The 27701-nt window shown below is 41.0% G+C and overlaps 2 protein-coding genes across 8 annotated transcripts; both read right to left on the bottom strand.

Moving 5' to 3' along the window:
• Positions 1-228: 228 nt before the first annotated feature.
• On the bottom strand, positions 229-10824 carry FBXO5 (F-box protein 5). The gene is made up of 5 exons (XM_079780172.1): positions 10688-10824; positions 4969-5674; positions 3173-3263; positions 2169-2351; positions 229-1096 (listed from the first exon to the last, which is right to left on the bottom strand). The coding sequence occupies exons 1-5, from the start codon at positions 10797-10799 to the stop codon at positions 845-847; spliced, it is 1344 nt and encodes a 447-aa protein (XP_079636298.1). The 5' UTR covers positions 10800-10824; the 3' UTR covers positions 229-844.
• A 3370-nt stretch (positions 10825-14194) lies between these two features.
• MTRF1L (mitochondrial translation release factor 1 like) lies at positions 14195-27690 on the bottom strand. 7 transcript variants are annotated; one of them, XM_079780173.1, is made up of 7 exons: positions 24222-25769; positions 22344-22423; positions 21306-21489; positions 20681-20844; positions 18056-18173; positions 15227-15363; positions 14195-14576 (listed from the first exon to the last, which is right to left on the bottom strand). In XM_079780173.1, exons 1-7 carry the CDS (start codon positions 24484-24486, stop codon positions 14376-14378), a joined length of 1149 nt encoding a protein of 382 aa, XP_079636299.1. In that variant the 5' UTR covers positions 24487-25769; the 3' UTR covers positions 14195-14375. The 7 variants fall into 7 exon arrangements, 4 of the variants coding, with proteins under 4 accessions (XP_079636299.1, XP_079636300.1, XP_079636302.1 ...); XM_079780174.1 differs by lacking the exon at positions 22344-22423 and having other exon boundaries at positions 14222-14576; positions 24222-24346; XR_013813958.1 differs by lacking the exon at positions 18056-18173 and having other exon boundaries at positions 14438-14576; positions 24222-25775.
• Positions 27691-27701: the final 11 nt, after the last annotated feature.

Raw genomic sequence — 27701 nt, 5'->3', positions numbered from 1 at the left:
AATTACAGGAATTTTTACTGGGAGTGGTTGATTGAAAAAAGCAAAAAATACCATTTGGCACGTAATAAATTCTCCATACCAAAAAAGATGAAATGTTTTTAGACATGCAAAGGATGAAAGACCAGCAAATCTGCATTCTAAAAAAAATTTAAAGCCCTCTACCAGGTAAGATATATAAATAAAAGTTCACAGTATTTATTAATTTATTAAATTCGTGGTAATTTTATTTATAACAGGAACAAAATTTATTTTTACATATATGTACAAGTCATTTATTTTCTTTACATAAAAATAGAAATATTTATATATTTACAAAAATATTAAAACATACAGACTTTACAAATAAAGCAAACAGGAGTTCACAAAGGACACTTGGAAATATACACACTGAAAAAGACATTAAACAAATATGACGAAACATTTAAATTAAGACTCCAGAGTTGCTATTTCAAAAGATATTAATTTGGTAAAGCAAATAAAATGTCTCAAATACTAATAGATGGTAAACAAAATTTAGGTAAGATTGTGTAGGTAAAATTCCATGAGCTTCTTTACTAAAACATTCAATTTTATTTTACCTCTAAAACAAAAATCAGATGACTATATTTTTAAAAATATTTAAATTTCCTGATTTATACTGAGAACTTTGAACTTTTTCACATTAAATTTTAAAATATTTTAAGAGGCTTGCATCCTCTACTTAGAAGAGGGGCAGAAATCCCTTGCAGGATATTAATTTCAACATTAAATTGAAAATCACAACATTTATTCTTAATTTTTTAAATTAAAACCTAACTTTTCTGACTAACCTTCATGATCAGCTATAACAGATATTAATAAGATATCACAATCGTCGTAAATTCTTCTTGCTTTTCACAGTACCAGGCAGAGGGCCCATTTTATAACTGGCTTTTAGAGGCTTGCCATTCAAACAGTCTTCGGTGGTATGATAATTACACAGACATCTTGTACAGTAATCAAACCCACAGCCTTCTCGTTTGCAGACTGCCCTTTGCAAATAGCAATCATATTTTGCAGGTGAATTACAGCGAATACAGGCTTTGAGGCTTTCATTCTTTTTCAAAGTCTTGGCAACCTAGTAAGAAAATCCATAAACAAATTTTAGTGAAGACTGAATTGAATGTAACTTCGGAAAAACAAGAATGGCACCTCTGTACTCTCCACAATACAGGTAATGAAGAATCAATGTCACACATAAGAGAACTCCTTCTTTCCCCAAAGGACCCTCACCCTGATATTATCAATGAGCGAGAGATAATATCAGCCAGTTCAGTAGCAATTTCCTAATGCTACTTTTAAATATGTTCTTTTCCTTCATGAATGCTACTCACACATCAATGCCTAAATTAAATAGGCACCTTTTCTGTGAAGTTTTCCTAGTATCACTCAGGAATTGGCTGCACTTTTACCTCTAGTTTTATGTTTTCTTAAAGTGCCTATCATATTACATATTTTTTCTTTAATGTGTTATCTTTCATTCTAGATTATAAGGCTATGAAGGTTACTACCATGTTTTCTTCTCTATGCAGTACCCGATAAGACAGCAGATACTCAAAAAATGCTTTGGAATAAACTTACATTATAACAGGCATCAGAGTAATAAAGAGAGAATACTAAATTTCATTACATAAAATTTATATTGACCAACAAATGAGGTCAATATTTTATTTCAAAACATATACTCTTTTAACTATGAGTTTTAAATTAAGTTTGCAAAATTATCCATGAGAACTTTTGTAATACACATTACCCAGTGATGTGAAGGTTTAATAGGAGGCCCTGAATTTCTGTAAGTTGGCCCTTTTCTGCTTAGATAGCAAAGTGTTTTAAAATCAAGAGTCTCCATTATTTTCTTAGCGTTTCTTAATTAAATTTCAACATCACTAAACTGTCTAATAACGCCAAATGTATATTATTTTTATCATAGAAAGGTAACTCTGTACTTTCCCAACATATTAGTTGAGTTATGAAATGATTTCTTAATTTCTAACACTTTTGGGAGTAGAATGAAGGGTACAGAAGATTAGGTCTCCATTAATAGTTCTAATTATGCTATGATTAAATTTAAAGTTCTCCCTTTCTTACTCTAAATCCTCTTAACAATAAATGCCCCATATGACTAATTAATGGATAAACAAAAAAATTACCTCAGAAAATTCATTGTGCCAACTGTAAGTAGAACCTTTCTGATCAACTGGATCAGATAACTTGTCTTGAGCATCATTTTTGAGGGGAGTTTGGGTTGCTGATTTTTGAACAGAGGCCAATGCAGTTCTAAACATAACATATTCTCTGGTTGAAGCATGTGATGAAAACTTAATGTTCTTTTCCTAATTAAAAAAAAAATGTTTTAATAGGATTTCAATTTATTTACACATGCTTAAAAAAAACAGCCACATAAAAGTATTCACACAAACATTTAAAGGCTAATAACTAAGCTATCGACAGAAATTACAACCCAAATTGTGAGCACTTGACATGCTTAGTCTATATAGCATTGAATACATGATTTATCAAGTTCTGCCAGAACAGTAATTCTTCCTACCAACAGCAGAGGGCAATTAGTCAAGCTTAAGTGTCACTCCAGTGTCATGAAAAGATTCAATACCACCTTTTACATTAGAAAATTTTCCATTAGCACCTGCTTATTGATAAAGAAATTAAACTTGGAGAATGAAAGCAATACTAATATAGAGCAACACAGCTAGTAAGCAGCACCAAAATTTGGACCTAAGTCTGCCAACTCCTTGGTCTGAAATTTTAAATATATATTGATCTTGAAGTATTTCTGACAGTAAATTAATTCTTTCCTATATTAGGAATCTTCAGTATGTAAATATTTTACTATATATCTGGTAAGTGAAAAAATACACACAAAATGGCAACCTATATTAGCTGTATGATCAACACACACTGAGAACTGAGTAATTTTCCCTTTGGATATTCCATTTTTAGGACTAAATGATTGAAATGGGATTCCTTTCCCTTTCCCTATAAATTTTATGAGTTCTAGTCAAGTTTGAAATGCTTTTTGAATGTAACAAATTTCCAGATTACCTATTATCTTTTCTATTTTCCCCCTTCTATTTCTAATGGTAAAGATCACTAGCTACTGTATATTAAACTAAAAACATCAACTGCAAAGACTTACAGTAACTCTTTGTATTGCTTTATTGTACAGCTGCAATGCCCGCTTATCATCTTCTAGAATCTTCTTCCAAGTTATGCTCACTTTAGACACACTAGAAAAATAAATGATTATGAAATACACAATTAAAGCATCACAAAGAGCTCAGATGAATATACTACAGAAACATTAATAGTGCAAACAAGAAATTTTTATTAGCACTGTTTCTTAAACTTAACTTTACATTAGAATTGCCCAGGGCACTTAAGATTTAAGGACACCTCATGCTTAGCATTTGGGTTGAATTGGTCTAAAATGGGGAAAAGAGTTCTGTATTTTTTAAAAAGTTCCCTATCAAGTAATTTTAAGTGCATCCAGGCTTAATAACTACTGATTTATATTTCACTGGAGGGTAAGTGCATGAATTTGTGCACCAGTGGGGTCCCTCAGCCTGGCCTGTGGGATCAGGCTGAAACCGGCTCTCCAACACCCCTTGAGGGGTCCCAGATTGTGAGATGGCACAAGCCAGGCCACGGGACCCCACGGATGCACAATTGGGGTGCGAGAGGTTGGCCAGCCGGGGAAGGACCGCAAGAGGGCTCCAGGGTGTGTCCAGCCTATCTCACTCAGTCCCAATCGGCCAGACCCAAGCAGCAAGCTAATCAACCGATCAGAATGTCTGCCCCTGGTGGTTAGTGCACGTCATAGTGACTGGTTGACCAGTCAACTATCTGCCCCCCATGGTGGTCAGTGCATATCATAGCAACTGGTCAACTGTCTGCCCCCTAGTGGTCAGTATATGTCATAGTGAGCTGTTGAGCATCCTTAGCATATCATTAGCATATTACGCTTTGATTGGTTGAACAGATACTTAGCATATTAGGCTTTTATTATATAGGATTTTTTTTTCACATTATCTGCAAACATCAAGGAAGTAGCCACTGCTTACTATTTGTTAGCTATTTGTTAAAAGTTGTAGACAGATTTCAAAGTGCTTTAGGACACACTGTTATTAGCAGAAATCAACTTGTGATGTTGGTTATCCCTTAAGAAGCTAGCCAACAATAAAAATCAATATTTGCTTATCTGTTTTGCTTTAGCTACATAAAGACCAGTGTAAAACACTTGCTAAGAGTACTTCTGCACACTTAAAAAAAGACCCCGTGCCGAAACCGGTTTGGCTCAATGGATAGAGCATCGGTCTGCGGACTGAAAGGTCCCAGGTTCGATTCCGGTCAAGGGCATGTACATTGGCTGCGGGCACATCCCTGGTAGGGGGTGTGCAGGAGGCAGCTGGTCGATGATTCTCTCTCATCGATGTTTCTAGCTCTCTATCCCTCTCCCTTCCTCTCTGTAAAAAATCAATTAAAAAAAAAGACCCCAGTTGGGCTGAATCCAATCTAACCCAGTAGTCTGTGTAGTCATCTTAATTCTCAGTTATCTCATTCTGATTTTATTGGGTGGAATGAGGAAGAAAGGGTAGTTCGTTAGCATACGGTTTCTAAGAAATAGCATATGGTTTCTAAGAAATAGTCACAATTGAACCCATTTGAGAGTAGCCATATTTTCATTATTGTCAAACCTAGAAGAGCCCTACATTAAAAATGGCCTAAAAGACCAGAAATCATTTATCTTAAGTGCAACAAAAGTCACAATGCTTATCAGACCTGTACACTAGAACTAGACATTGTTTTATACTTAAGCCAGAAAGATGCAGCTTACATAACAGAAATTTCAGAACCTGAAGAAACAAAGATACCAATCTAACAAAAATAATTTGCATTAGTGTATTATACGAATACACTCAAAGCAACACTTACTTGATTAAGTCCATATCGCTGAGCTGTGTTAAAATATTTGCTAAGAGATGTCGGAGTCCCCTTCGAAAGAGTTCACTGAGAATATCTACATATTCTAGGCCCATTTTTCTGCCAATTATAGTCTGTAGCCTAAAATCTACATTATACTCCTTTAGCTTCTCCCAATCTATTTTATGATTCCGCCTGGCACTCCTCTTTAATGTTGAACAAACCACTTTTGCGAAATGAAGAGCTGGCATCAAGTTTTTGTTGGGATACTGGCTTGGGCTTTGAGTCTGAGGTAGGCAAAACTGTGGACTGCCACTGCAAGTTTCTTCCGGGGAAAGGCTAGCCTCTTCCTGTTCCTCCAGGACACTCTTTTGGGAAAATGACAAATAGCCACTGTCTTCATAAGGTCCATTGGGTTCTAGTTCTTCTATTTCATTTGAACTATTAAGTGTTTGTAGCACATGTTGATTTTCCTTGTTATGCAAGGGCTTGTTCTCAGTTTCAAGTTCTACAATCCTGGGGCTCACAATCGGTGACCCAATATCTGATAGCTTTTCATAGTCTTTAATGCAGTCTTTATGAGAACTTTCCAAACATGCAGAAGTGTAGGAACCTAGCCTTCCACTGTCATCAGGTTTTACCAGCTTAACTTCAGAATGAACATGGTTATAGTTAAAATCACACTTCATTTTGATAGAAAGAGAAGTTTCTCTGCAACCTATAAAAAGAACATAACATATTTACTTAATAACAAATTTCAACATATCCTTACTACTTAAATTGGGATATAAGATTTAATTACTTTGCATCTCTTAGCACTGTGTATTGTCTAAGTGGCTGTGAAGTTATCAAAGTTTAATTATGGAGATGTGACATAATGAGGAAATATTATTTTATATATACATATCTTATTCTTAAAAAGGTCCTTCAAAATAGAAGGACCATTGCTCTTAGACCTGTATAGCTAACTACATTTGACTTTTAGAATCTATATTGACTGAGTAAAAAATAGTGAAAGAGGGACCATTTAACAAATATCTGTGCTTAGGGGAAAAATAAGATGTGAGGTATCAGGAGTGGGGTCTCAGGTCAGAGATACCCTTACAGTAATCAAACACTTCTAGAATCAGTGTTGATACCATGGACTTGAAATGACACTAGTCAGCTTTACTTAAGCATAACTCAAAAAAGCAAACACTAGTTTAAGGTTGTACCATCAGCCAAAGGCCTTAGAAATCAGTTAAATTATCTTTAAATCAGGTATTCTCAAAGTTGTACACTACTGACACCTTTGGACAAGATAATTCATCATTCATGAGGGCTGTCCCATGCACTGTAGGATACTTAGTAGCTTTTATGCCATTCACAGCCCCTACCCCTTAGGTAGGATAATGAAAAATGTCTCGTCACCAGTTATTGCCAAATGTTGGGAATGGTGGTGACAGCAAAGTCTCTCCCATTATCCAGTTGAGAACCACTGCTTGAAAAGATTAGGATTTTGTCAGGCAATAGAGGCTGGAAAGGGCACTATATTGGGAAGGAATGCAGTAATGGGTTCAGAAAAACTGCTTAGCATTATTGAGGGCAGATGAAGAGTATATGCTTCAAGTTTACTTCCCATCTACTCTCCCCAATGCAAGCCAATCCTAAGTAGCTAACAACTTATCCTATAAGTAAGTGGATATACCAGTATGTTTAATCTACACCAAATATTGGTAAGATCGTCATAACAATTTTACCATTTTTATTTAGAGCAAAACCTTTAAGTCAAAGCACCAAAGGAGATGTTGATAGAGAGTAACATTGTAGGTAGGGACTCTTTGATTAACACACTGGAAGACATAGTATGTGCTCTAAGACCCCATATACCTTGTACTAAATCCTAAAATTTAGATTAAAGCTAAGAGTTTGGGACATAAATAAAGAGTATACAAGTCTTAAAGCAACACCCCCCCCCCCCCCAATTAACCCTAACTTGAATGCTTCTCTTCCACCCAGAAAAAGAAAAATATTCCAAGAAAGATATTTTTGTCAAGTGAAAAATTAAGTATAATTACACATGGCCATATTTAATCTGTAGAAGTCACCTATAAAGACAATTTTTACTTTGTTTACCTGCCTAAAGGGAAGAGGCCTAAAATTGTACTTCAGGAACTCTTAATTCCCTCTTTTCAAAAGCATTGTTCTTCTGCTTGTCTTTAGAACCCAATAACTGGGATTGTTCCAGCTTTGCCACTGTAAGTTCATGTCCATTTGACACACTTGCACTGTTTTTGGAACTTTCCTTATTTTCTAGCCCTAGAATCCGTTATTTCTCTAAGAAGCTCTAGTTCATTTTATTGGTTCCAGAATCTAGATGCTAGTTGTAGATTTAGTTTTAAAATGTGAAATTATATAATTTAACAATACTACAAAATAAAGAGTAAGTACCACTCTTTTTTTTAATATATATTTTATTGATTTTTTACAGAGAGGAAGGGAGAGGGAGAGTTAGAAACATCAATGAGAGAAACATCCATCAGCTGCCTCCTGCATACCCCGCACTGGAGATGTGCCCGCAACCAAGGTACATGCCCATGACCGGAACCGAACCTGGGACCCTTCAGTCCGCAGGCTGACGCTCTATCCACTGAGCCAAACCAGCTAGGGCAATACCACTCTTTTATATGAAAGGAACCTGAAAGCAGACTTTGTAAAAAGCTAATTCCTGGTTTTTCAACTAGTTCAGTGCTTTCCAATGACCAAGCCAAATATCCCTAAACAATATGGGGAAATACATGTATTTATATAATTGATCTGAGTTTTCAGAAAGGAGAAAAATATCACAAGGTTTCATCATAACCTCTTGAAATCAGATGGACGAGGGTTCAAAGTCTAGTTCTGTCACTTCATTCATTCATCCAATCCTACTTAGTGACCTGGTGTGGAGAGGAATCTTTTGGAGGTGACATTCTGAAATCTGAAAGCCTTGTGAAGATCTGTGAGTTACAGACAGGGGTAAGTACTAGAAGCAACGACAAGTGTTGAGTATCAAGTAATAGAAAGTTCTGTAAGACTGCAACTTAGTGAGCTAGGTGGTTGAAAAGTAAGGTTGGAAAGGCAGAATGATCTATAGGATTTTTAGGGTAGGATGGATTATATTCATGGTGTAGTAAAGAGCCTTTGAAGGGTTCTAAGTAGAAACATTTTGGTTTACATTTTTAAAAAATCATGGCAGCTGCCCTGGCTGGGTGGCTTAGTTGGTTGGAGTGTCACCCCATACACCTAAAGGTTGTGGGTTCGATTCCCAGTCAGGGCAAATATCTAGGTTATTATGGGTTCAATCTCTGGTCAGGGTGGGAACAGGAGGCACCAATGGATGTTTCTCTCTCTCTCTCAAATCAAATTCTCAGATGAGGATTAAAAAATAAATAAATAAAGGTAAAAAATCATGGCAGCTGTGGAAATGGACTGTAGGAAGGTACATGTGGAAGCAGGGAGGCTAGTTAGAAATGTGTATCAGAACATTTCCGAGCTGGGTACTTGAGACTGGGTGGCCATCGTGGAAATGAAGATAACTGAACAGATATGAGATCTATGGAGGAGGTAAGTAAAGTCAAAAGTCAGCTGAGCTTGCTGATGTGTTAGATGTGGATGATGAAGGAAACTGGAGTAAAAAAATGCCCTAGGGTTTAAAGTTTTAAGATCTAAGCTAAAGTGTCATTTGTCAAGTTGGGAGAAAACTAAGGAAGTTAACTCTTTCCTCATCTATAAAACAGGGGTGAGAAAATAAAACTGAACTAAACTTATGGCACAGTCCCTGTCACATGTGGTCTAATCAACAGAATCTACAGAAGTCTAATTACCACATTATTCTAAGTCAAATCCCTTCATGTTCTTTCAGCTGTATATCATGAACCTTTTATAAGTAGCAAACTATATCCCAGACAGATAGATGTATGCATTTCACATTATATATTTGTTCTAGGAATGAGATCCAGTTTCAAATGAAAATCCTTGCTCAATCTTTTGACTAGCTTTTGTGACCTAGAACATTCAATTAGTCTTTCATTTTCTCTAAAATGGAGCTATTAATATCTACCTCATGGAGTTGGTAGATTCAACACACTGCATTTTTTAAACCTTTCCTTTAGAGTATAATCATGAAAAAGACATTATTAGTTAACTTTCAAAAAGTAACCTATTTAACTTTTCAATATAAGTCTGACACTCCTTATTAAGTAAATAGACTACAGTGCTTAAAAACCTTTGTTATTTCAATGTTAAATAACTACTCCAATGTTAAATAACTAAGTTCTACAATCTCCAGTACCCATTAAGACAATCACCATGTGCCCAACACTAGGCCTGGCTATTCCAAAAATTTAAGAGGCCCAAACCTTGCTACCATTACCTGCCTATCAGCCATAATCCCTAAGAGAAAATTCAAAAAACGTTGGAACTCAATAAATTTTAAAATTTCATTTCCCCGAATTTATAAACAGGAAAAGAATTCAAGACGATTGCAAATATCCTCTTTAGGAGTAAGATGGTAAAGAGACAATGGGAATTAAACAACCAAACAACTTAAAGCCATCAAGCTTCAGAATTTCACAATGGAGACATCTAATCTGTAAAAATTAAGTATTTTTTCCCCCCTCTCTCCTATTCCAGATTCCTTTTCTAGAGAAATGGGCATCTTCCAGAGATTACCAAATATTACACTATCAAATTGCTACTTAAAAAACTTTGGTAATATCTAAGTTTAAATAAATGCATTTACATCTTTTTTAGAGACAGCAACAAAGAGCATAAAAATAAGCGTTTATCTGAGCGCCTTTCATTCTATCCAAGTTTGGAATAAAAACCTAGTGTTTCAGGAGTTAAAAAAAAAAACCACAAGATTCTTCAGTTCTCCCAAAATCAGCTCAAAATGGGCAAATTCCTGGTTTTGTACTAAAAACTAGTGTCCCTAAAAATCAATCCCTTTGATTCCAGGCCTTGAGACTGAGTTACTGGGTAAAGGAAAACAGGAGAGAAAATGAACGTTTTTGTTTGGACACCCCTAGAGAGCTCGGTTCAATGAGGGGGGTCCCTGTATTTGGCGGGAGTGGTGGGGGGGAGACCCTGGAAACGCTGAGGGGTCGGCGGGGTGGCCCCTGAGGGCGCGGGCCTGGAGGAGGAGGCGGGAGATAACAGCCAGCGAGATCTCCCGCGCCCGCCAGCAAGGCTGAGGTGGCCCACACCCGAGGGGACTGACCTGGGATCTGGGGGTGCGGGTCCGATATGGAAGAGGGGCTCCGGGAGGTGGGGGGTCGGGCACCTGGTCAGACACCTGGCCAGGCCCTGGGGGCCGCCCAGCACAGCCCGGGCCCCGGCTACGGTGGGGGAGGGGAGGGGCATTTGGCGCCCATTCCAACCGGGTGGGGAGGCAAGTCATCCAAGGGCAGAAGGGCGCCCCAGGAGGCCTCCCCCCGCACCTCCCTCGGAGCTGGCGTCCAGGTTCGGCGTGGCGGGCGGGACCCGGGCCCGCCATCCCGCCTCAGCACATCTGGCTTCCCTTCCCGGAATGCCGCATTCTTCTTTCCCCCCGGGTCCCAGGGACCCCCACCGGCGCCCGCCCGGGCTCCAGCGTGGGGCCGCACGTCCCGATTCCGGGGTAAGATCCCCTCACCCCTCGGCATGCCCTCACCCCTCGGCATGCACCCCTCCTGAAACCCGCACCCCGCTCGTGCCCTCTCCCTTCACTCACTATTCAAGGCAGCAGGGCGCCTGGGAGCTGTCACCGCGCTGCAGCTGCAGGAGCTGGAGCTGGAGCTGGAGCTGGAGCTGGAGGGGGAACAGCTGCAGGCGCGCCGGCTCATGGCCGTGGAGGCCGGGTCCTCCTCAGGTGAGCGACCTGCTACCGCGCGAGAGGAGCGGGCTGCAGCCGCACACAGCTCTACCTCCTAAAAGGCGCCAGCTGGTACTTTTAAAATCTTTGAATTTGGTGCCCAAATTCGCACCGCCCAATGGGACGCGCCGCTCGCACGCGCGTCCCAATGGCAAGGCGGTGGGCGGGGACGCCCTCCCCCAAGTCCAATGGAAGGCTGCCGAGGCGGGGCCAGCCGCGGGACCGACCCGCCCTCCTGCCGGCCGGCTCCCCGCGCCCGGAAGGATGCTGAGGCCGGGGGCGGGGCCGGGGCGGGGCCTCGGAGCGCGGGGAGGCCGCGGCCCGGCCACACGTGGAGGGAGCCTACCACGCATGCGCCCACGCGCCCAGCTGCGCTCGGCGGTGGGAAGCGGCCTCCGGCGAGTCCTGATCTCATCCCCACGGCAGCGCGGGCTCCTCTCGGAGGCTCTCCGATGGGGACACAGGGCCGCCGGCTTTCTCCGGCCATCTCCTGCGCGGGAGGCTGGTGAGCGGCGCCTCTGGTCGTCCGGGAACGCAGGCTTTCCGGAAGACGAGCCCTCCTCAGCCCGCCTCTCTGGGATTTGGGCGCGCTCCTCTCCACCTCCTACCTTCGCCCCCTCCCTCCCCCCCGGCCCAGTGCTTTTGCGCAGGCGCTTATGGCGGGAGGTAGCGGCCGAGTTGGCGGGTTGACGCCTGCGCGCTGGGGTCCCTCGCGAGGCTCCGAGGGAAGCAGCGGAGCGTGCGCGGGTGGGTGGGTCCTCCCGGCGCGCGCGCACCTGGTCCCGCCGACCCGGTGGCGGGAGGCCGGGAGCCCCGGCCCCCTGGGTCCTCCCGGCGGGTGTGGGGTTGAGGCCGACAGGGACTTGTTTCTTGTAAGCGTGCTTTTTCTCTCCTGCCACCAGTATTGCGTGCGGGCCTGGAGCTTTCTGAATTTGTATCTAGTTTTTTTTGTTTTTGTTTCTTTCTTTCCTTCAAGGGCCAAGCGCGACAGTAATCCTGCTCCCAAATAGTAACTCCCTGGAGTTCCGGTCTCCACACGGGGGGCTGCAGGCTGCTGGCCGAGGAGTGGTTTCCTAGTGATGGAGGGACGGGTGAGAGCTGATGGCCGAGGCTCCGATGACAGGTTGCACGGTTGTTACTGTTAATCGTGCTGAACCTTTTGTCACTTTTGAACGTGGACTTAAGCAGGGTCAGTGCTGTCCCCGGACTGCGCTCTGGCTACAGCGCCGTGCAGCCACATCATAGAACATATAAGCTCAGAAAGTCCGAGCCCTTGTGTTTTGCAGTTTTAGTGGGTTTTTGTTTGTTTCTTTTGCTTTTCTGCAGCCTCGGGGAGAGTTAATCCTTGGCTTATGGGTAGCGGTCCTTTAAAGCCCTGGCTAGTCCTGTGTGAGGCAGGCGGGATCAGGATGGGGAGGAATCTGGGTGAGTCATGCCATTGCAGGGTGGAGCCGTTTTTATGTAAAATTTTGATAATGGAAAGTTCATCATAGTTCTTTGCACGCATTTTTTTTTTTAGAATGTTGTGTTAAATTGGGATTTTTCTTGATTAGTGAGAATTTTGCATCTCCTTCATTTGTCTTTTAATTTAAAGCGAGAGTTTATTAGTGGGACAAAGTGAAGGCAGAGCAGTTAGACATTCTCTTAAATTTTGCACCTTTAATCATGGGCCTCCCATTATATATCCTGGCCCTGGTGCGAGGGCCTGGAGGTACGGGTTGAAAAGAAGTTCAAGTTCTGGCCTTCGGAGAGCTCACATAATCAGTATCAGTCAGGACTGTTGAGTTTTTAGGTGCAAAATGAGGTGAAGAGGGAACTGCCTTTGTTCTTCCATCAAATTATTAACTGTCTACAACTTCTGAGACTTTAGGGATTGTATGAAAATAATTGGGACATGGTACCTGTCCTCATGCTTACTATCTGGGCCTGTCACCTAATTAGACATGAAATGCTCAGTAGATAATCTTCGAGTAAAAGCATCATGGGATACAAGGGGGAAGAGATAGCATATATAAAATATAGCTATAATGGAACATTGGGTCGTCAAAAACATCGTTATAAAACTTTTTATGGAACGGTGGAGTTACTTGTATTTGACAGGGTTTCTCAACCTCAGTACTGGTGACATTTTAGGCCAGATGCTTCTTTGTTGTAGGGGGCTATCCTGTGCATTGTGGGATATTTAGCAGCATTCCTTAGCCGGTAACACCCCAGTGTAGTTAACCTGCTCCAGACATTGCCAGATGTTCCTTACGGGGGTAAGATTGCCTGTTGAAAAGAACCACTAGTGTAGGGCAGTGGTTGGCAAACTCATTAGTCAACAGAGCCAAATATCAACAGTACAACGATTGAAATTTCTTTTGAGAGCCGAAAACTGACTTTGCGCATGGGCCACGGAGTTTCAATCGCACTGTACGTGCGCGCCCGCACGTGGTATTTTGTGGAAGAGCCACACTCAAGGGGCCAAAGAGCCGCAGTTTGCCGACCACTGGTGTAGGGGATGTGTTTTGAGAGAATGGAAAGGAAGGAAGCCTTCCATGGCATAAGAAACAAAATCAGGGAAAGCTTAAATCAGGTGCATTTATTTGTAAAACAAAAATATGCTCTTTGATATTTGATAAGGGGGTGGTGTGCAAAATGGGCTAATTTGAAATGATGCTGGATGCAGATGTGGACGTCTGCACACTTAAGGATCAGTTTTATTTGGGAGGCAGTGGGAACCTACCAGCTCTAACCCAGGGAAAATTCTGTCATCACATGAGCTGTAGCCACACCCTCTCCCTTAGGCCTGCCTTGACACCTTGGGGGAAGGGAAGCCCTTTCCAAGGGTGTTCTTTCCTTGGATAACCTCAGTCCTAGTGTATTAATGTTTTTCCCAAGAGCTAATCCCATTATCAGTTAAAACACTTTATCAAAATTACCCCCATTAAAAGTAAAGGTACGGCCCGGCCAGTGTGGGCCAGTGTGGTTTAGTTGGTTGAGCATCATCCCACGCACCAAGAGGTTGCAGGTTTGATTCCCAGTCAGGTCAGGGCACATGACCTGGTTGTCTGCTCAACTCCCAGTAGGGGGTGTGCAGGAGGCAGCCAATGGATATTTCTCTCTCATTGATGTTTCTCTCTCTCCCCGCTCTCCTTTCTTCTAAAATCAGTAAAAGCACTCAAAAAAAATTTAATGGTATGGTTTCTGTTTCCTGACTAGACCTTAATACAGTATTTACTGTTTTATTTCCACTATATGCTTGAAGTGTTTTATAATAAACCAATTTTTGATCAGTCATTAAATACTTTATAGAAAACAATGACTTTCCTTTGTCTATTTCTTTTTAAGGAGTCCAAAATACATAACGAGAGCCATGATTATACTGTATGTATATTTTTACTTATACATTGAGAGATTTATTTATATAAACCGTCCTAAAAATATGCGTATTGCTTCTGTGTTAACTCATGTTTTTCAAGACAATATCGGTGATTATTTACACACAATCTGATTTGCTGCAGTAGAATTTTTCATTAGCTGTAAAAGTCTTTAATAACAAATCAATTTAAAGTTTTTTGGAAATAACTTCTACTAACGATTCATAATCCGCATAGTCTTTCAATGACTGTACAAGTTCATCCAGTAGGTACTCTCCTTGCATAAACGTTTCAAGATCATGAAGTGACGTGTTTATTCTGTGATCTGTGACACGATTCTGTGGGAAATTATATGTCCTTATTTTCTCGGACCTTCCTTTAGTTCCAATCTATATGTATATAAAAAAAGATATGAGATAGTTAAATTCAGGGCAACTAAACCTACAAATTTCACATAACTGGAGATTAAACTCTTGCTTTATAATTTGAAACATAATGTAAGAACCAAGTTTTAACATGACTCCTCAAATAACATGGGAACATGTTAGAGAAAAACGAACAGGGGCTTTAAAGGCAGACAGATTACTATCTGAATCCTCTCTGTCACTTCAGTGCTCTAGGACTTCAGGCAATTTATTTCCACTCTAAACTTGAGTTTCCCCATCTGTAAAGTACAAATAATACCTACTACACAGTGATGATGTGTACATAAAGGGTGGCACAGTATTCAAATGGTAACTATATATATATCTGTGAATTAATTTAGTTATCTTCATTGATGACAAAGTGATGTATTTCCCATTAATACAGTATGAATAAAATGTCTCTGTAGTTATAATTAAATAATAGGAAGAAAGTTCAGTTGGCTTTCCATCTTACATAATTTTCAGAATGGAGACGCCATATATCTTTTTTTAGTAAGTGATTAAAAGTCTGAGAAAAATGCCCTTGAATATAGAAAGCAGAGTATAGGTATAAGATTACTATAAAAACAGAATTAAATGTTTACCCTTTAGAAGTATTTTCATTTCAGTTTTACCTGAATCTTTCTAGCATTGTATCTTTTACTTGTTTCTTCTTCAAGCTGCATGCTGTACAGTTTTGCACGTAACTTTTTCATAGCCATCTCTTTATTTTTCAGTTGAGATCTCTCTTGCTGGCATTCAGAAACAACACCTGAATAATGTGATGAGAATTGAAGAGTTTTAATAAAAAAAATGATCTTCATTTTATTATCAAGGAATACTCCTTTTCCTTCTCATCCTTTTTTGTCTTCCTTTATGAGAGACAAATAGGATTCTAATATAAAAGGAAGACTTAATTTATAGTTATCAGAAAACTCAAAATTTAAGTGTGAACTATAGCACAAAGTGTTTCCATATTGAAGGCATACATACTACACAATAAAAATTAAGACCCTGAGACATGCGTCTCTCCACTCCAACTGCTCTGAAGCTGGCAATGGAGGAACCTATGAAGAATGGACCTTTACATTTTGCCTATCAGGAGTTGGGACACCTACTGCTAATATATAGAATTATTCTATTCATTTTGGGAAGAAAGTCACAGATGGGGACCTTTACACGTTGGGACCCAGTATCTGAGGAAAGGATGCTGGGATGTTTTTTCTAAAGGTTGCTGCAGTAACTTCCTGTGGTGAATGTGATTTTTACCAGGTGTTATAGTTATTGTCTTTAAGTATCTAATAACTACAATATGAATTGTTCTGACAATTTCGCCCTCCCTTATAGTAATGGACATACTACCAGCTGCTGGCTGGTTAGTTTCTGATATGTGAAGTAACTGTTTATTCCTATATTCCTGCAAAGAGCGTGGGGGGGTGGGGGGGGAGGAGAGACTTGTTTCTTAGGACGAATGACCATCTTTATGCTCCAGAAACATCACATGGTCCAAACCAAAAGAGACCTTCTCACAGCCGTGGCCCCAGACTGCAACAGAGACCTCCACCTGTGGGGCCTTGCTGACTATATTGCTTTAACCATTTTTGTTACGCTAGTAGTGGTAGGCTCCCTTAATGTAGAAGCCTGGCTGGCTTGTAGCATGGTAAAAGCCCTGAATGCCACTTCTAGACTTATATATGGGATAAATCAAGAGCTGAGCCAGATCAGGGAGGCAGTTCCAGAGAATCAGGCAGCAATAGATTATTTGCTCTTGTGGCATAAATGTTAGGGGCAAAAATAGAATACTGGGGACTAGCTTTGGTTATGGGAAATATTAATCATGTTCTGTTAACTATGATTGCCTTGTTCTGATGAAAGAAAGGATATTCTAGCCTGGCTGGGAGTTAGAAACCCAGGGAGTCAACCTTGGGATGAGGTCCCTTCTCATTGAAGAACCACCACCTAGTTGCCAAACAATGGCGTCCCCCCCCAGCCTGCGGAGCCCTCCCTGTGTAATCTTGGTCCTGCCCTATCTAAGCAGCTGGTTTGGAGGGGTCGCAGAGCAGATTTTTGTGGGTGACCTGCTGCTCCACCATACTGCCAGCATTATTGGAATAAATGCTCACATATGATTAAAAACAATTTAATATGAATTGCTTCTTTATACCCTCAACGAGGTATCATAATTTAAAAAATCTCAACATAGAAACAAATATATTAAAAAGTTAATCCTCTTACCAGAGATCATCACTATTAATGTTTTTCAATATTTCCATCCATTTTTTCTATTCTAGTTCTATGTATTATGTAAGACATCATCTTAAAGTTTAACATGAGAAGTTCCTCATATTTAAGAATACAAAAATACATCAAACTATCCTTCCCATCAACCACTACTGGTCAATGGGATTTATACCTGTTTGAGATAGGCCACTGTAAGAGAGTCTTAAGTATTCTCTTTCTAGATAACTCAGGTTTGCTCTCCATCTGCTTTTTATTACAAGTGAATCATTACAGTTCTACCTAACAGGATACTGCAGGCCCAGGAAGTATTTATATAGCTCCACTGCTAAACTATCTAGACTTAGAACCCCTGATGGTCTGTTCATGGACTTAATGGAAAGAAGACCCTGAAATTATATGGAAAACTTTGCATATATGCATGTTTATGGGTAAGGGATCCAAGCTTTCATTTCCTCAAAAGAATCCATGCCCTTCTCCCTTCAAACAAAGCTAAAAACTAGTGATTTAGAGCATGTATACTAATAAAAGGTTAATATGCTAATTAGACCGGACGTCTTCTGGACAAAGCCACGGTGGTGGGGGCCAAAGCAGAGGCAGTTAGGGGTGATCAGGCCGGCAGGGGAGAGCGGTTAGGGGTGGCAGGCAGGGGAGAGCGGTTAGGGGTGATCAGGCAAGCAGGTGAATGGTTAGGAGCCAGCAGTCCCGGATGGCGAGAGGGATGTCTATGACCGCCAGTTTACGCCCGATCCATGTGGGATTACATCCCCTGAGGGGTCCTGGATTGGAGAGGGTGCAGTCAGACATCCCCTGAGGGGTCCTGGATTGGAGAGGGTGCAGCTGGTCAGAGGCCCTCCCCCCCCCCGCCTCGTGCACAATTTTGTGTACCGGGCCTCCAGTTTTCTTATAAAGAAGAATCCATGATAACGAACTATATTGTGGGGATTTTTTAATATAAATTTGAGAAGGCTCCCTGGAAGGGCTATCCACACCTTCTTGTCATTGTCACTAATATGGAAATTCCTTGGGTTTAGATCCCTTCATCTTCTTGGCTTTGCAACTACCCTGCAGAGTTTGAGCCAAAGAGTCTAAATAAATCAAGTATTTAATAACAATCCTTAGTACAGATTCCTCTGGTAATTGAGGATCTATTTCAGTGAAAAATTAAGTCATTCAGAATTTGATTTCTTTCTTCAATATTCTGTGTTGAAGAAGTGAGTACACACCTGTTGGAAGATGAACTATCCGGACAGCACTGTCGGTGGTATTTACATGCTGCCCCCCAGCTCCACTGGCTCGCTTAGTATCAATTCTCAAGTCTTTAGGATTAATCACTAGATTAATCTGTACATAAGAGGAAAATCTGGTGTTAAAAGTATTACATATATGAACTCTTCAAAAGAATGAAATAGCCATTTATAAATATATGTTATGTATAGAACTTACGAAATTTAGAAGGTTTAATTTTAATAGAAGGTAGTTAGAAGGATACCATTTTTTAAACTTTTCATTTTGGAAGAGTAGCAGATCAAAATATACTATAAAAACAAACCCTAATCCTCAGAAACTGGACTTCTCTATAAATTATCCTCTTCTTACCACATGAACAGCAGAACTTATGTTACTATTACAAATGTTAAGTATTTGAGCTGAAATGAGATTTTGCCAAATATTTCTGAGTTCAAGAAGACTTTGGCAGAGGGAAAAAACAATGCTAGCTTAAGAACTATGGGAAAGGCTTATTTTGTTTAATTTTAATTAAAGGAGGACTTTAAATATTTTTGGAGGCAGAGGAGAGGCAAAGGAAAATTGCCAACCCAAGACTCAATTCATAAAGACACTGGGATCCGATGTCAGGCTAATGCTCTGTCCTGGGAATCACCATCAGAAGCAATGGATTAAAAAAACTGCTTCATGAATAACCGTGGACCACTCTGTGCCATGTCTACAATCTACCAGTAAGAATCCTACCATCCACAGGCCCTCCCTTTCTCCCTACAAGCTGCTATAAGAATTAGATGATACATGGACCTCAGTTTCCACCTTTTCTGGAAAACTCTCTTCTTCCATCCCTAAGATGCTTGAACCAAAGTGATTAGTATCTACGTATGGCTCCTGTTACATAGTCAAATAGCACTTTCCCACAAATTAATAAAGAGAAACCCTTAATTAAACTTCCTTCTCAAATCGTACCTACTTCATTTTGAAAGACAAGTCAAATATTTATTACTTTTCAGCAGAAGGGATGTAAGTGAAACAAAACATCCCCACTAAGTTATTTTATAAACTAGCGTTCCCGTTGCAGGAAAAATCCTGCAATAGGGTTTCCTGCTGCACTCTACCCCGCCCTGCCTGCTCTCCTCCCTTGTCCCCCCGCCTGCCTTCTCCGCCAGCCCGCCTGCTTTTCCCTTCTCCCCCGGCCCCGCCTCCGCTCCTCCCTTCTCCTCCCCCTGGCTTGCTTGCTTCTGCGCAGCTTTGCTCCCTTCTGCAGCTCTTGGCTTCTTTCTACGCTGTCTTGATATGCAAATCAGCCGCCATCTTTGTTGGGGTAATTTGCATATTCGTCTGGATTGGTTGGTGGGCGTGGCTTGGGCGTAGCGAAGGTGCGGTCAATTTGCATATTTGTCTATTATTAGATAGGATATTATAAAACTGAGAAATTTCTTTATGAGAAGAAAGTACACTCATTGTGAACACTAAGAATATGTTTCCATTTTAATGTGATTGGGTTATGAAGTAGTAATTGTCACCTTGTTAAAACAGGATTCTTGCTATTGACACTCTGAGAACCAATCAACACAAAGCAAAAGTCATTACAGTCTTAATCCCTAATTAAATTTGGTTAATACTATTTCTCCTGAAGAGATGATTTCAATATAACTACTTTAAACTACACAGTACAGGAAAATTAATAGTGCACAAATTGATGATTTACACATCCTTAATTCTCCCCATCTATAATAATAAAAGTATAATATGCTAATTAGACCAGACGACCTTCTGGACAAAGCCGGGGCTGCAAGGGAAGCCTGGGTCCCGGATACCTGCTAGCAGCCGGAGGGAAGCCAGTGCCAGCAACCAGGGGAAGGAAGGCCTACTCTTGCACGAATTTTGTGCATCAGGCCTCTAGTCCTATCCTATCTAATAAAAGAGAAATATGCAAATTGACTGTACCTCCACTACACCACCAGCCAATCAGGAGTGAGTATGCAAATTAACCCAAACCAAGATGGTGGTTAATTTGCATATCCAGGCGCAGAGCTAAGACTGAAGACAGTGTAGAAGGAAGCTAAGCACTGCAGAAGGGAGTGAAGCTGCGGAGAAGCAGGCGGGGCGGCGGAGAAGGGAGGGAAACAGGTGGGGCTGGGGAGAGGGCCACAGGAAGCCCTATTGAAGGAATCTTCCTGCAACGGGCCTCTAGTCTTATATAATAAAAGGCTAACATGCAAATCCACCGAAAGGCAGAATGACCGGTTGCTATGATGCACACTGACCACCGGGGGGCAGACGCTCAATGCAGGAGCTGCCCCCTGGTGGTCAGTGAGCTCCCACAGGGGGAGCACCACTCAGTCAGAAGCCCTGAGCCGGGCTCACAACTGGTGAGTGCAGCAGTGGTGGCGGGAGCACTAAAGAGGTCCGACGGCTTAGGCTCACTCCCCCTGCACTGGGCCTCTAGTATGTTATAAACTCCTACTTATTGGACTGATACACCACATTCTCAAAAATAACTCAAAATATGTGATGAAGGCCAAATATGACAAGGAGATGGACAATTCAGTCAAGTGAGTGTTACTCTGGGACAAAGCACTGTGCTAGGCCCACAATTCTGAGAGGGGACTGTGATGCCTTACCTCAGTGGGTAGGGGTAATATTGCCACAGTCATGGTGCTAGTGTGAATGCGGCCTTGCTTCTCTGTCTTTGGCACTCTCTGTACTCTGTGAACACCTCCTTCAAACTTCATGTGCTTATAGGCCTCTGGACCCCCAATGCTGGCAGATGCATGTCTAAGCCCACCTTCAAAATATTGGGAAAACAGAATTCTTTTTTTACTCTTATCATTTATTAACATTTGACCATCATCACTTCTACCATCTTGAGACATATTTTAAAAAGCTACAAAACCACCTATTGATGGTAAAATATACTGAAAAACTTGAACAAGTCTATGACGGTGTTTTAATACGTAATATATTTATTGCTAAATATTAAACCTAAAGCATTTATGGTGTTAACTGACTCAATAACAGGTCTAAAATACCACTTTTAAAAGACAGTCATTCAGTGCTTAGTATTGACTAACATTTTTTAGGCTCTTGGTATATTTGCATTCAAACTTATTTAAGTAAATGATGAGCATAAAACTACTTAAACATCCTTACAAATAAATTCAAAAGCCTAGTCTTTCCAACTCTTTTCTTAGGACACACGTAGATAAATCTACACTTTTCCCAAAACAAATTAAACAGTTCACTGACCTATTTCACTTGGAAAATATTCCAGGGTTTCAAAATGCCATCTTTTAAAAGCAGCATATTGCTGATACATATCAAACATCTCTGAAGTGAACAACATTGCCTCCTGACCCCCAACTCCTGCAGTTACCTCCAGGATCAAATCATTTTCATCTGTTTCTTCTGAGGGAACCAAAAGTAAGATAATCTGTAAATAAAAAAACATCACCCCTTCTATAATAAATAATTACTTAAAACCTTGAAAAAGAGGCAAATGGTTAGATGCAGGATTTTAAATATTTAATTTACTTAAAGTTTCTCTAAGCAAACTTAATACCGCTGATTACTTCCAACCATTTTGCCAATTAGAACCATAAAAGCATAATTTCTAAAAAATAATATTACCATCTATGTTATAAATGTTTTAAATTCAGCTAAAACTTACAGCTTTGTTTTTGTGGGTTTTTTTTTTTGTGTTCATATATACTTTACATTAGTTGTTTATTCAGTGAATGATTAAGTACTTGCTATGAGTAGAACAGTATTGTGTGAAGAAAGCAAAAGAGCCTATCCTTTTGAAATGTGCAGCCTAGTATGATAGAAAAAAATTGCATTTTTAAAAAATCTTCTTTAAGTGGAAAAGAAACTTGCAATTTTGGAAGTGAAAAGGCCCTTCGAAGACCTGGTCCAATTCCCTCCTTTTACAGGTAAAGGAAAATGAGGTTAACAAAGGTTAAATGATTTGTTAAATCTTCTACTCACTGTCTACCCACACCCTCATCTTTTAAATAAACAAAAGAGAGGATATAGAATGACAATATTACCTTGCCTTTTTGGCAAATCCTATTCATGTAACATTCATCCTTGTGCCAGAGTTTTATAATCCTTTCAGTATGATAAAAATGGGACCACAGGGAGTACTTTTTCCGGCTTTAAAAAACAGTTTATATTTCTAACTACCAACAAACTAATTAAGTCCTAAGTTGTTTTTATTAACATCTAATAAAAGTCTTTAGAAATAATAGTACTAATGCTACTTTATTCTTTGTATAAATACTATACCTTTTGCTTCAATTGAGCTATTTCTTTTTGACAGGAAGCTATTTCATTCTCTGCAAGTTTCCTTAGGTCTTCATTTTCATCTAAGAGATGAAGGCAATAGTAGATTCAGTTTTCCTTAATTAGTGCTAAATTGGCAACAGAATTTAAGGAAATAATTTTGTTATTGCAGCTGAAGGGAAAAAATATCTTTCTTGTCCTTTTAATAACTGCCATTAATTACAAATAGCACTTTATGCGTTAGTTTTCATAAACATCTAGCTTTAAAAAAATATTTTGCTGATAAAAGCGTAAATAAAATAAAAAATAAAAGGTAATCTATATAAAGAAGCTTTTGAACTTTCTTATAATTCTACCTCCATGAAATATTCATATTAACAAATATTCTTTTAGTTTCTCTTAAATCGCTTAATTTGGACTCTGCTTAACTCTGACCTTGATTGTTGCACTAGGCTTCACACTGCTGTCCATGTCACCTTCACCCTCTTTCCAGGCTGACTTGTAAACCACCACAAATCCAGCTTCCTAAGCCACAAATCTATTTTGAACATTCACTCCCCAATCTAAAAACTTCTGCTGGCTCCCTTCTGCCAACAGGATAAAATCAACCTTTTCATATGAGTATTTGATGCTCCCCTTACAACCTGCCAGTTCCCATAACCTCGCTTCTCCCTTGGTTTAAGGAAGAGTACCGTGATTAAAAGCATGGGATCTGGAGTCATTCCAATCCAAACTCCATTCCTTAAAAGCTGTGTAATCTGAGTGGTTACTTTACCTCTATGCTTCAGGTTCCTCTTCTCTCACAGGAGGCTAATAGTACCGACTTTACACTTTGTTGTATGAACTGGATGAGTTAATACCTCAAGAAAGCTAAGCAAAGTCTGGAGTGTGTATGGTAAAGGATCCATAAAGGTTAAGCTACATTATATCCTCTAAGGGTGGGCCTTTATTCTTTTTATTTTAAATTGATCTTCATTGTGAAAGTATTACAGATGTCCCCGTTTTTCCCCATGAACCCCTTCCACCTCACACTCCCTGCTCCTCAACCCCCTCCGCCAGGCCTTTACCACACCATAGTCTGTGTCCATGGGTTATGCATACAGGCCTTCCCAAGAAGTTCTCCTTGCTCTACTAGGTCTATTCAGATAGCTGTTCTCACTTTTTAGCTGTATTATAATTAACTCTCTTTCCCCAAATAACACCGTGACCCCCCCTCTAGAGCCCTGCTACCCAATGAATTGCCCATGAACCAGTCAGTAGCTTGGCATCCCTGAGAGCTTCTAGGAAGGCAGAAACTTAGGCTCCGTCCAGACCTGAATGCATGCTAACCACTTGAGAAACTTGTTTTTTTTTAAACATATTTTATTGATTTTTTACAGAGAGGAAGGGAGAGGGATAGAGAGTTAGAAACATCGATCAGCTGCCTCCTGCACACCCCCTACTGGGGATGTGCCCGCAACCAAGGTACATGCCCTTGAACCCGGGACCTTTCAGTCCACAGGCTGACGCTCTATCCACTGAGCCAAACCGGTTTCGGCAAGAGAAACTTGTTAAAAACACACATTTCTCAGACTCTGAGTCCTATGTCTGGTTTTACCAGGCACCTCTCCGGACACCACTGCAGGTGGTCCTTTCACCACACTTTGAGCAGCACTGCGGGGGGCTGTGTCCATGGCACACCAGGGCTCAAACAGGAGGGGTCAGGCTCCAAACGCACTGAATGATGCCTTGGCCTCTGACCCAAACCGAAAAGGGCTGCAACTTAAGTGAAGACCTGCAAACTCGGGGACAGTGCGGACCCCTGACCAGAGCTCAGTGGGAAATGCCAACGAAGCGTCAGGGGTGTGTTTTGCATCCCGATTCCTCGGGCCCGGCCCTTACCGTGCAGCAAGGGCTCGGTCTCCCGCAGCTCCCGCTCCTTCTCGCTCAGCCGTTGGGCAGCGGCCACCAGCTCCGGCCCCCTGGCCGGCACCTGGGATGGAGACTCTGCCTGGCGCTCCAGGAAGGTGCGCAAGGGCCCGCCGCGGGCGAACAGCTCCTCCACCGGCAGGCTCCCGCAGCTCCGGGGCCGGCGGGCCGGGGCCGGGGCCGCGGCCGGGCGCGCCCAGAGACGCCGCACAGCACCCCACAGAAGACGGGACCGCATCGCTCAGCCCACTCGGCCCCGGCGGACCAAAGCCGGAAGTTCCCTCCAGAGCGAGTCTCGCGACACCGCGCGGGGTTTGGGAATAGGGGCGAGAGCGGACGGAGCCCGGCCCAGTCCACGCGCCGGGTTTAAAGGGCCTCCCGGAACTTCCGGCCAAATCTTTCAATGCCACCATAGTCGCAGAGGCCGGAAGTTGGGGGCGCGGAGCGGAAATTGGTGGGGGCGGGTCCGGGAGACCTTGGGCTCCTCCTCTAAACGGTGGGTTGTGAGCGCCACCTTGAACTTGACCGGCGGGGCGGGTGTGTAGGTCCGCGAGGGGGAAAGTCGTGGGTGGCCACTCGGTCTTCTGACGTCGAGGGTTGGTTTCCCAGGCGTCGCGCGAGGGGTGCCTGGCACCGCGGTGGGGTGCAGTCTGCTGTTCGCTCCGAGGCTGAGGTCACCGCGAAGGAAGCGCCGGGGCCAGCCTGGCCTTCCGTTCCGAAGAGCGCATTGTTTGGAAACAGGGCGAGGGCGGACCGTGTATTTTTCCGTCGGCGGATGAGGCTCAAACTAATGAGGACCTGGCAGGCGTGCTCCAAGGCAACCAAGGAGCGATTTCGCAACGTCTTCTTTCCGGTCCCGAATCTGCCAGGGAACTTGCTCCCAAAGGCCTTCCTTCCTCACCCAGTCTCCTGCCGGTCCACGCACACCTCCTCCTTAGCTGCTTTGTGAGGAGGGGGCGGTGCCTTGTTCCCAGAAACCACCGGGAACAAGGCCTTCAGAGCCCTGACCCTGTGGCCTGTTCCCCCCAACCTGCCCCCCAAAACTCTAGATAGCGGATTGGGGCCGGGGATGCTGAATGTTAATCGACATAATGCTTTTCATTATTCAAAAGACCTTTTTCACAGCCCCCCAGAGGAGTGGGTGGATATAAGGGGGAAAATACCTGGCTTGCAAGGGCCTAACCCTCAGTCTGGGAAACTCCCACTGTCTCATTCTTACAAAACGAGCTTGCGTTGCCTCGGTCCATTCCTCATCTCTACAGACAAATGCAGAGTGAATGGAAGAGTGAGATGCATCTCCCAAGTGCAAGGCAAAAATAGGTTTTGCTACTTCAAAGCTCCAACTAATCACCTTAATTATTTGTCTCAGTTTGAATGTGTATTCAAGCCACACTATAAAATTGTTTTCCTTTAAGGTAGCGGTTGAAACCCATATTAATTCTGGTCCGATGTACAACAGGACTGATAAAATTGTTCATATCTGTATTAGGAACAGTTATTTCCCAAGTCAAAACTTTGAGTTCTTTTTTTAACCATAGAAATGGTGGGAGTCATTTGAACTCAACATGATAAATCTCCCAGCTAAATTCTCAAAACAAGTCATTTCGAGGATATACTTTTATTTATAAAAGGTGCAAAAATGCAATAAACAATAACCTTAAGGAACAATGTAAAGAATCTAGTCAGAAATTATTTTCCCACGGACGTGTAAGCAATTTAAGTAATATAAATAAGTGTCCCTTTTACCCTATAATGTTACACCAATGAGGAAACAGTAACTTGTTAAGGATATATTGGTGGATTCTTTATTGATTCAAAACATTTTTAAAGTCAGTGTAATGCATGTGCATTTTACAATAATATCCATAGGTTCACACAATATGGTCCAATGAAAACAGCTGTAATTTGATTTACTTTGAAAACTCAAATATACATAGTTTGAGACTTCTAAGTTTTCTTACATTATTGTCATGCTCAAATTCTATTACATTTGAAAATGCTAGCATTTTCAGTGTCTATTGTACATAAGTAAAATGATAAAATAGACTCAAGAAAGAGGGAACAAAACCCAAAAGTTAAATGGGAGGAAAAATAATCTGAATTATCTATTCAGTTTGTAGGTACCTACAGTTATTCTGGCATTACAAAATAGCCAAGCATGGTATCTCTTAAATTGTATTCATGCATTCACAATTTCTTTATGGCCAACTAATATTGGTGGGGTCCAAAATAAGGGTACAGATTATTAAGTACAATGAACATGGTAGTAAAAAATGACATATGTTCAATATGATAAATTTTACAGAACCAATCACATTGAAATTATTTTTTATATTTAGCAAATATACTAAAATCGTATACAAGAAACTGTGTTTATGACAAATAGGGAAAAAGCAAGGGAAAAGATCAAGTCTTTTACATTATTTCAATATTCAGTGTTTATTGTTCATTGGAGGGCGGTATAGAAAAACTCAGCAAAATAATTATCAGTTTAAATTACCTACTATGACAATTAGTAAGACTAAAGTCTTTACTACCAAGGAGATGTAGAGGATTAAGGTAATTATACTATTTTAAAGGAAAAAATTCACTTTCCCCTCCATTAGATGAATATTCAAGCTAACACTGTTTTGGAATTTTTCCATTTCACTTTTCAGTTCATTGTATTTTCTTCATAGTACTTGTTAGCAATCATTTAATGGAAACTAACACCACTGCTGAGGAATCTGCTCATAATTTTTTTAGCTCAGTATAAATGTCCAGTAAATTTACATGCAATAATACCTCTTAAAAATCTATTACTTTACAGTAGAGAAACCTGACAAACACTATCTCAGCCAGATGATCAAAGTCAACATCACCAACAATAAGTCATGATGGTGGTATACACCTCTGACGTCATGTGATTAAATGCCACTTTACTTCTGGGGTCTTCCTTCCCCAAATGGTAACACCTGTCTAATCATGGGGAAAACATCAGACAAATTCCAAATGAGGAACATTTTTGCAAAATACTAGGCCACAGTGCTCCTTAAGTCTGTCAAAGTCATCAAAAGCAAGAAAAGTTTGAGAAACTGTCACAGCTAAGAGGGGCCAAGGACACACGATGACTAAATGTAATGTGGTATCTTGAATGGATCCTGGAACAGAAAAAGGAAAAAACTAAGGAAATCTGAAGTGTAGACTTAATGCACTGATATTGGTTCATTATGTGACATATCTCATGGGTGTGCTGGACATGGAACCTCTCTGTACTATCTTTGCAGTTTTTCTGTAAACTTGAAATTATTAAAAAATAAAATGTTAATCCTAAATTTTATGAGCAAATACATTTATTATTTTATTTTCATAGTAAAATTAATTTTAAAATCATACTACTCTAATATTAAAAAATGCTTTCTATTCCATGTTGATATCAATGTTTTCTAATGACCAATCTCATAACAATTTTAG

Source organism: Cnephaeus nilssonii (genome assembly GCF_951640355.1).
Source record: "Cnephaeus nilssonii genome assembly, chromosome: 9".
Classification (NCBI taxonomy): domain Eukaryota; kingdom Metazoa; phylum Chordata; class Mammalia; order Chiroptera; family Vespertilionidae; genus Cnephaeus; species Cnephaeus nilssonii.
The sequence above is the reverse complement of the archived record's forward strand: the minus strand, read 5'-3'. Positions and strand labels throughout refer to the sequence as shown.